This window comes from Sinocyclocheilus rhinocerous, unplaced genomic scaffold, assembly GCF_001515625.1.
Source record: "Sinocyclocheilus rhinocerous isolate Xijiao unplaced genomic scaffold, SAMN03320098_v1.1 scaffold1126, whole genome shotgun sequence".
Taxonomy (NCBI): domain Eukaryota; kingdom Metazoa; phylum Chordata; class Actinopteri; order Cypriniformes; family Cyprinidae; genus Sinocyclocheilus; species Sinocyclocheilus rhinocerous.
In genome coordinates, this window is record NW_015630071.1 from 187,091 (window position 1) to 197,494 (window position 10,404).

The 10,404-nt window shown below is 36.2% G+C and overlaps 1 protein-coding gene and 1 pseudogene across 1 annotated transcript in view; one reads left to right on the plus strand and one right to left on the minus strand.

Annotated features, from left to right (window-relative positions):
• LOC107739930 (NACHT, LRR and PYD domains-containing protein 12-like) overlaps positions 1–4,796 on the plus strand; it is a 6,947-nt pseudogene extending 2,151 nt beyond the window's left edge.
• A 768-nt stretch (positions 4,797–5,564) lies between these two features.
• Positions 5,565–10,404, minus strand: part of LOC107739924 (ephrin type-A receptor 4-like) — a 40,761-nt gene continuing 35,921 nt past the window's right edge. Inside the window, exons 13-17 of the mRNA XM_016552176.1 lie at positions 9,558–9,793; positions 8,575–8,724; positions 8,169–8,362; positions 7,061–7,222; positions 5,565–6,969 (exon numbers count right to left, since the gene is read on the minus strand). Of these exons, the coding sequence (XP_016407662.1) occupies positions 6,855–6,969; positions 7,061–7,222; positions 8,169–8,362; positions 8,575–8,724; positions 9,558–9,793 (857 nt within the window). The 3' untranslated portion in view covers positions 5,565–6,854. The remainder of the gene's footprint in view (positions 6,970–7,060; positions 7,223–8,168; positions 8,363–8,574; positions 8,725–9,557; positions 9,794–10,404) is intronic.

A 10,404-nucleotide genomic window follows, 5' to 3' on the forward strand; every position in this document is an offset into this window, starting at 1 on the left:
TGCCCGGGGTTATGAGACCCTGCCCCGGAGCAGGGTTAGCACCGCATTTGCGGTGTTAACCCCGCATTGCAGTGCTAAGTTTGTTCAGTGTGAAACGTAGCAGTGTTTGCTTGTTGCTGCTGGATGCTTGGCAACAGACAGCCCAGAAATTGAGCAGCGAGGCTCATCATGTCACGTCAGTAACAGGAAACGCGTGTCGTGTAAACAGCAGCCGGTGAGAGAAAAGTAAAAAATGTCAAAAGACGGAAAGCGTGTGAACTGGAGTGATGAGGAGACAGTATTATTCTTACAGTTATGGTCAGAAAAGTCTGTTCAAGACAAATTGGACGGCATGGTCAGAAATGGCCTAACAGAGTATTTAAGGAACTGACTGACAAATTAGCTGAGGCTGGGTATTCTTAAAAGAAATTAAAAGAAATATTCACATAGGCCTACTTTGCTCCTTGTTTTCTTTCTTTTGTACTTTTGTCTTTGTTTTCTTGCCTTTGTGTGTCTCATGAGGCTTAAAACGGCTAAAGACCTACGCGGCAACATTTTTTTTAATAACTGGCAAGACGCGGGAAAAGCCGTGTAAACAGGTTGCCTGCTGTTCTTTCCTGATGGCACAGATTAACATTAAAGACACAAAGTACAATGAGAAGAAGAGCAAAGACAAATAAATTATTTTCAAATTAGGGAAACTGGCATATGAGCAACTGGAAAGAGGCAACCTGATCTTCTATGAGGAAGACCTGAGAGAGTGTGGCATTGATGTGACAGAAGCATCAGTGTACTCAGGATTGTGCACTCAGATCTTCAGAGAGGAGTTTGGCTTGTATCAGGGGAAAGTCTTCTGCTTTGTTCATCTGAGTGTTCAGGAACATCTAGCAGCTCTATATGTGCACCTCTCCTTCCACAACAGCAGAATAAATGTGCTTGAAGCACATGAATCTGGAACGCCGGTGACAATGTTGAGTTTGCACAAGTGTGCAGTTGAAAAAAATTTAAAAAGTATGAATGGGTATCTTGATCTTTTCCTTCGATTTCTCATGGGATTTTCTCTGGAGTCAAATCACAGTCTGTTAAAAGGGCTTTTGGTGAAGAAGACAGACAGCTCCCTGGAAAGAGAGAAAACTATTGAGTATCTCAAGCAAAAGTTAAAAACAATCCCTTGCTCAGAAATGGCTCTTGTTTTGTTCCACTGTCTGAATGAACTCAATGATCATTCCCTCATTACTGAAATCCAAAGCTACCTGAACTCTGGAAAACTGAACAGCAACACTTTGTCCCCAGATCTCTGGTCGGCTCTGGTGTACATCTTAATGACATCAAATGAGAAGTTTGAGGATTTTGAACTTCGTAAATATGGAAGATCGGACGCGGCTGTGTTCTGGCTGCTTCCTGTGATCAAGTTGTCGAAAAAGATCTGGTGAGAAAAATCAGTTGCTTACTTACATGAAGTCAATGACATGAAGTTAAATTAAAAAAAAATCTGTTTCTATTTACAATTAGTGCAACTAGTCAACTACTACAATTATTTACACTAAAGAACATCTATCACTATTTGCACTTAGCGTAAATAAGATGATATTTGTTGCTATTTATACTTGGTGCAACAGTACCACTATTTAACCAGTAAATAACATCTAAATAGCTTCTGCTAATAATATACTTGTGTTGGCAGGATGCATGACTGTAATATCACAGAAAAAGGATGCGCGGTGCTTTCTGCTGTTCTTCCATCAATATCCAATCTCAGAGAGCTGGACCTGAGCCATAACAACCTGCAGGACTCGGGAGTAGAAATACTCTGTATTGGATTGAAAAGATCACACTATGACTTTAAAACATTATTGTATGTGTGTTCAGTAAAGCAAAACAGAAACATCATGTCTATATAAGCCCTGTTTACATGTAAAAGTTTTAATCAAACATATAAATCCATTGTCAGGAGGAGCCGGGGTTCTGATGTCTGTAAACCTGATCTTGATTTTATTGTTCTTCCTACTGCTGGACTAGAGGACACAAAGTGTAGGCTGGAATCACTGAAGTAGGTTTCTTCTTTAAGCTTCAGATATTGTATATTCAGGTTTACAAGTGAAACTAGACTAGGCTATATGTACTCTTCTCTCTGTAGTCTGAAGAACTGTGGAGTAACAGAAGCAGGCTGTGATTTCCTGAGCTCAGCGCTGAGTTTAAACCCTTCACATCTGAGAGAGCTGCATCTGAGCTGGAACAACATCGGAGACTCTGGAGTGAAACATCTCTGTGCTGCTCTGGAGAAAGTTCACTGTGCACTGGAAACACTAAAGTGAGTTATAACAAACTTAATTGGTCATAAGGAACTATATCTGAATTGATGATTCATTTAAAAAGTGCAATATAAAGTCAAGGCAGAGAAGAACTGTCCTACTAATGCTACTGTTGCAACACTTCCATTTGTCACTATGAAAATCAACATAAAACAATTCAGGATATCCAGTGAGAAAATGTAAGGTTGAACTTGATTTTATCCATCGGGAATTCATTAAAAGGTAAATAAAAGTCTCTATATGACAAAAAATTGAAAAAAACAATTGGCCTTGGTGATGTCAATCAAAAAAGTTAAGTTAATAAAGGATTATGAGGAAAAAATATGTGACTTTTAAATCCATGTTGACTTTAAAGTAATAATTCACTCAATCATAAATGGAAATTATTTACTCACCCCCATGAGGAGAAACAATTGGTGTTTATTTTAAATGCCACTCACAAAAAATGTTTCATAATTGTACTCCATATGACTACTAGGCAATATTTTAAGTCTCCTAAAGCCATAAGATAACTTTATGTGAGGAACAAAGTGAAATTAAAGCAATTATTGATTAATTACCGTTCTCAAAATATAAAACGCGATCGCGTCAGTTAAAAATGGCGCCACTATTCGACGCTGTTGACGCCCAACATGTCACGTGACAAATCGCAACGCGTTTTAGAAAGGTGAACGCGATTCGAGAATTATATCCTCCTGAGAACCAGGAAAAAGAGTTTTGTGAATTTTGTTGTTTTTGTAAGTCATTACATTGGTTGGAGCATAAGAAACAAATGAAAAAAAAATAACATTTTTGAAAAAATATATTTAATTCATATTTTATAAAAAAAAAAAATAGACATGAAAAGGCATGTATAGGCAAAAACAATGTTTTATGTTTTCATTCACCAATCAGTTTTTAGGTTTCAGGCTACTTTAAGCCAAACTTTGTACAAAGATGATTCGCAACCATGTTATGAAAGATATAACAGAATGAGTTTATACACTACTGTACTTTAGGGAATATGAGCGTAAAATGTCCATAAATTGGTATTCTCATTCTATACAATGTGTCTATACATGGCATCTAATTTGCACATGAATGTGTTCTTGGGGCAAACCATAATGAAAAAAAAAGAAGTGTAATAATGGGAGTAATAACTTGGCAACATTTTCATAAGAATATCACATATTTCATAGGAATATTTATCTATTATTTCTTTCCCTATTGACTTGTGTTTCCCCAAAATGGCTGATTAACATGATGTTTGTCCTGGTGTCCTCTACAGAAGACAAGTATGACATTTATGCCCTGTTTCGTAAAAACAAAAAATAATATATCATATTTCCCTAAGATTGCTAAATTTGATCATTCTGTGGATATCAGTCGTATTTAAAGATCAAGGAGAGGGAGTGTTTATGATCAAACCTTCAAACATTTGTTATCTCTGAAAAGCCCTGAATGTGCTCTGTACAGGACATCCAGACTAAAAACTGTGGCATGTAGGGTCTCAGAGAAATTCACTAAAATATAATGTCCTCTACAGAGGACAAAAGTCTATGCCTGGGTCCCAGGAGGATATCTAAAAAAACAACAGCTGACTTTCACTCAGTAATGATTTAAACTTCTGTTCTAAAAATAAAATTTGGTTAAAATTTCAATGTGGATTATTTTTATGATACTGTTTTGAGGTTGGCATTTAAATCACGGTTGTATAAAAAAAAAAACATTCATTCATGAGTAAATGACAGATTTACTATTCCTTTAAAGTGATATTGTGTACTATAATTTGTATAATTAAGAACTTTACCTTTTTGACTTGTTATAGACTTTCAACTTGCAAAATCAAAACAGAAGGTTTTGGATCTCTGGCTTCAGTTCTGAGGTCAAACTCTCATCTGAGAGAACTGGACTTGGGCAACAACAGACCTGGAGATCAGGGCGCAGAGCTGCTGTCTGCTGTTCTTCAGCATCCAAACTGTAGACTGAAAACACTGAGGTTAATATATAGAAATATAGTTTTTGAAAAAGTTGTAAAATGAAGCATATGTTACAATTTAATTTCTGTCTCAGGTTGGACAAATGTGGAATCACTGAGAAAGGTTGCACTGCTCTGGCTTCAGCTCTCAGCTCAAAGACCTGCTGTCTGACAGATCTGGATCTGAGCATTAATGATCTACAAGACTCAGGCGTGAAGAAGCTTTGCATCGGACTGAAGAATCCTCATTGTACACTAGAGAAGCTGAGGTAAAAGTTGTAAGACCAAATCAGATTTCCACAAAAACCAAACCATTTGTACCATTATATTTTTTTTACATTTTCCACTTTCTGAAAATCCACTCTTCTATCTTCAGGTTGTCCAACTGTAATGTAACACATGAAGGAGTGACGGCACTGACCGAAGCTCTGAAATCAAATCCATCCCACCTGAAAGAACTTGATCTGCTTGAGAATGATTTGGAAGAGTCAGATTTAAAAGTGCTCTCCATGATACTGGACAAATCATCATACAAACTGAAGAAATAACACTAATACAAATGTTTAAGAGAACCCTTTAAAGGGGTCATATGATGCGATTAAAATTTTTCCTTTCTCTTTGGAGTGTTACAAGCTCTTGGTGCATAAAGAAGATCTGTAAAGTTGCAAAGACTAAAGTCTCAAATCCAAGGTTAAGTTGTATTTACAACACTGTTCCAGAACAGTTTAACCCAAATATTCAGATGTGTGCAGCACATTTTATGGAGGACTGTTTCCTGATCCTGGGAGAGTAGACTACAATGCTGGCAGTTCTGACTCACAGACTGTACGTTTTCATATTTAAAGAATTTGCCAATGATGACATCCGTCCGGACAGGGCATCACAGTATGGTGAGGGGCGTAACATTTCCGTCACATGCTTGAGATACGGCCAATCACAACGCACTGGATAGCTGGCCAATCAGAGCACACCTCGCTTTTCAGACCGATGAGCTTTGTAAAAATCGATGCGTTTCAGAAAGGCGGGGCATAGAGGAGAAACAATAATGTACAGTATGTGAAAAATAATGTGTTTTTTGAACCTTAAACACATTTCATTACACCAAATACACAAAATAATGTTCTTTTTAGCAACATCATATGACCCCTTTAAAAGAAAGTGAAAAATGCATCAATATTAATATCATTGCAAGCTGTATGTACAGTACAGTATGAAGAATAACATCATGCACTTGAGGAAAGAATGCCATGCTTGGTTTATACTAATGTAAAGACATGTGGATATGTTGTATAACGGATTTAATTATTATAAATATAGAACGCCAACTATAAACAATTTCTTTGAATTTTTATTTTATGAACTAGATACAAAAGATCATAAATAAAGCTCTTAAGTTAGGTGCACCTAAAGGTGGAAATACAGAAACTGTGAAATTAAAAGACTCCTCAACATGTTACCGAACCTTTCTTAAATGTACTGTTGTTTTACAATGTTAAATTTACTGCCAACATGAATATTATGCTCACTGTATAATTAAATACATTCTGTTAACACATGTAAAGAAAAAAAAGAAGAAAATGAGGGAACTCAGAAGCTGTACATGGAAACGTCTGCTGGTATTATGTACATCATGAAGAAAAACCATTAAAACTATGTACACACAAAATCCTAGATTATGTACAGTGAAAAAAAGTTTCAAAAAATATATCTGTGACTATGACATTCTTGCAATGATTCAACTCAGCAGTTTCAAACATTTTATCAATTTATACACAGATTTAGCTGTTTGCGTAGGATCTCTGGGTGCAGAGTCAATGGTACAGACATTTATTTAGATGTGGAAATAAATGAAATTAAAAGGAGAGAAAAAAAACAAGATTGACAAAGAAAACAAGAAAGACCATCAGATTGAGTCTTTTACTTTGCTACTTAAAAATGCAAAGATTGGATACATGGAACATGAGTAACTTAAGACTAAATCTTATCTGGATCTATCTCCTCATTCCCTTTATTTATTTATTTTTTTTTCAACAAATAAAGCAATATAATTTTCCATTCAGCAATGCCTCTGAAACTCCCATCTGGCCTTCATAAAATAAACACACACCGTCCAAAAGGTCTGTTAGTTTCGTTTGCAAAGGCTCAAAATCTCCCGAGGCAAAAGATCTGAATATAATGTTCAAATCTGATCCACAGGGAACAATTCTTTCCTGCTGATGACGAGCGGCCATCCTGAAAAGATCCTGAGGTGAAAAGCGTCGTAGTCTGTTTGCACTTAGTTGAAACGGTTCTTTCCACTTACAGAAGGAGGACACTTGCCCAACTTTCTGCCTCGCCGCCTGGAACGACAGGGCCAGAAACATCTCATCTGGAGAGATGCATTAAGTCATTTTAATTCTCGGCATAATGCCAGTTTAAAATCTTTAGACTTGAAGAAAATTCCTCATAGAAGCACAAAGAGGCCCAGAAAAGTGCAGTTTAGCTCATTCACTCTGATCTTCATACCGTTTGTTTTCATTAAAGTGCAAGAGTGATGTGAAATATTCCGTCCCTCTTGTAATCCATGTTAACCAACATGATGCATTGTTTTTTCCCCTCGTCACAGATCAGACAGGAACCTTTGTGTCTTGTCTGTGATGCATTCCAGACAACAATTCCTGCACGCTGCTCAGGATCTTCCTCTGATGTGCACTGCATGAGATTCCCATTTTGCCCAGATCCCTGTAAAAGAGGGAGTTTTGGTAAGCTAAAGTCATCTTCAAGCTCATCAGGATGTGTAATTGGCTGTGTAATGTGTTAAAGTGGTGCTCACTCGTGACTCATGGGTAAGACGCTTTCTAAGCTGCAGAATCCTGCTGTGCTGAAGTCTTCTCTGTATTGCTCAAGTCCAATGATTTTCAGCCATTCCTCCACAGAACCCAAAGAGGGGGCGGAGCCTTCAGAGGGGGCGTGGTGAAGTGTGGAGGGGTGGGGCCTGAGGGCGACAACATTAGAGAATACATTTTTACCCAGAGAAAATTAACTTGTCAGAATTGTGTGTTTGTATCTACTTAACCATCATTTTGGGGACAAATTTGTACCCAAAAGTGAGCAAGACCTGACAAAATCGCCAAAAACCTCAATTTAGGGACCTCCTCATTTGTAAAACTGGTATAAAAATAAAGTAAACAAAGTTTTTTTGAAATTGTAAAAATGCAGAAAGTTTTCTGTGAGGGGTTGGGGGTCTCTCATGCTCATCAAGGCTGCATTTATTTAATTAAAAATACACTAAAAACTGTAAAAATATGAAATATTACTACAATTTAAAATAATTGTTTTCTATTTGAAAATATTTTAAAATGTAATTTATTTCTGTGATCAAAGCTGAATTTTCAGCATCATTACTCTAGTCTTCAGTGTCACATGATGCTTCAGAAATCTTTCTAATATGCTGATTTGCTGCAAGAAACATTTCTTATTATTAATGTTCTACATATTTTTTTGTGGAAACCAGGACACATTTTTTATTATCTTTTTTTTTAATGAATTTTAATTAATGTAAGAACAGCATTTATTTGAAAAAGAGATTTTTTCCAATATTATAAATGTTTTACTGTCACATTGGATCAATGTAATGTATCCTTGCTGAACAGATTTCTTAAAAAATAGACTAAATGCATTCTGAAACACAATAGCAGATGAAATTGAGCATTTTGAAATATTACAGATTACAGCAATTATAAGTAGCTTCTTGTCAAGATTAAATTTCTGAAAATGTCTCCAGAAGAATAGAAAAACCTAATACAAGTTCATAAGGGAATTTAGGAATTAGGAATTAGCCAAACACATATTTTAGGACTTGTACCAAAATATACCCAAAATAGCAATAAAAAATGTGAATGGAAATCTCTGTGTGAGTCTGTGTAAGTGTGCATGTTCACCTGCTGGCATCTCCTGCCGTCCTCCTGAGCGTGGCAGGATTGCGTATGAGTTTGTCCAGCATGTTCACAATCTGGCTGAATTTGGGTCTGTCCGCTCGTTCCCTCATCCAGCACTCCAGCATGAGCTGATGCAGAGCCAGCGGACACTCCATGGGCGGCGGCAACCGGTAGCCTTCCTCTATTGCCTTTATCACCTAGGAAACAGGGGAGAGGAAATGAATGGCTGATCTTGCTGATCTACGGCATTCATTTGGTTTGTATAACTTGGCATGGCACACAATAGCATGATAAAGCCGAGTATTAATTACTTTGCATGCATTTCTGGAAAGTGTACCATGGGAACGCCAGCGCTGAAGGCATGACAAGCATACGTAATTCATTAGATTTGTGGTACAGTGCCACTCACATCCTGGTTGCTCATGTCCCAGTATGGTCGTTCACCATATGACATCACTTCCCACATGACGATGCCGTAACTCCACACATCACTGGCTGAGGTGAACTTCCTGTATGTGATGGCTTCTGGAGCCGTCCAGCGGATTGGGATCTTCCCTCCCTGTGATTGACAGGTTCATGTTACTGACAATAATAACATCTCATTATAAAATCTATCTATCTATCTATCTATCTATCTATCTATCTGTCTGTCTGTCTGTCTGTCTGTGTCTCTATCTATCTATCTATCTATCTATCTATCTATCTATCTGTCTGTCTGTCTGTTTATCTGTCTGTCTGTGTCTCTATCTATCTATCTGTCTGTCTGTCTATCTATCTGTCTGTCTGTGTCTCTATCTATCTATCTATCTGTCTGTCTGTCTGTTTATCTGTCTGTCTGTGTCTCTATCTGTCTGTCTGTCTGTCTGTCTATCTATCTATCTATCTGTCTGTCTGTGTCTCTGTCTGTCTGTCTATCTATCTATCTATCTATCTATCTCTAATTTATTATAAAAATATGAATAATTATTAAATAAATGTTAACTGAAATAAAATAAAAAATAATTTAGTTTTCATTTAGTACTAAAATGACTAAAACTGAAAAACTAAAAGCTGAAATAAAAAATTAAATTAAATAGACTTAAAAAAACAACTAAAAATGACAAAACACAACAAAATTACTTAAGCTTACACTAAAATGAAAATTAAAAAAACTAATTAAAAATATTAAATACTGTAATACTATATTAATAATACAAAAATAACACTGAAAACATCACTTTTTGTCACGCTGCTTGTCTTGTTCCTACATTGAACTGTTCTGTTTCATTGGTGGAGCAAAAATAAATGAACTAGCCATAATATGTCTGAAATAATAATTACTTGATTGTATATATGATAATATGAATGTAAAATTGTGTATGAATTAATGTCAAAACATAGACACACTCTTACCCTGGTAGTATACGCTCCTTCTGGCTCGTCTTCAAGCACTCTGGACATCCCAAAATCTGAGACTTTGCACACCAGGTTGCTGTTCACTAGGATGTTCCGTGCTGCCAGATCCCTGTGAACGTAACTCATGTCGGATAGATACTTCATTCCGGACGCGATCCCTCTCAGGATGCCCACCAGCTGAATAACAGTGAAGCGGCCGTCATTCTTCTGAAAGAGGAAAGAACACATCAGACCTGAATAACGACACCCTGACAAGAATCAAAGTTGCTTTAGTCGTGATTGTTCTTGTGAGTCATTTAGGATGGGGAAAAACTCTAGTTTCTTTTCAACTTGTGTCTTCTACCCAAACACCGCAATTTTTTGACGCTGAAAGGTAAGTGTTAAATGCAGCTCCACATGAACTCCAGCTCTGCGAGTCGCTTATAATGTGCATTTGAAAATGCAACATGCGACAAACATCTTTCCAGAATTGTAATAAGAAGCATTTATAAATGTTGTCAACAAAGAGAAACATTTCAAAATAGAAGTTTCCCTCTGGTTTTCCTCCAAAATAAAAGCTCTATGGTTTAATGATTGAAAGCAAAGAAAAACAACAACCATAAATATTTGTAATGTAATTTTACTGTTGTTATATAAAATTATTATAACTATTATTATATAAATTAAAAGTATTATGAAATACTTTACAGTTCAATTGTATTGCAGTGATATTTTTTAATTATTTAATTTCTATAATTTGATTAAATACTACTTACTACTACTACTACTACTACTACTACTACTAAAAAAAAAAAAAAATCATAATAAACTACTACTACTACTACTACTACTACTACTACTACTA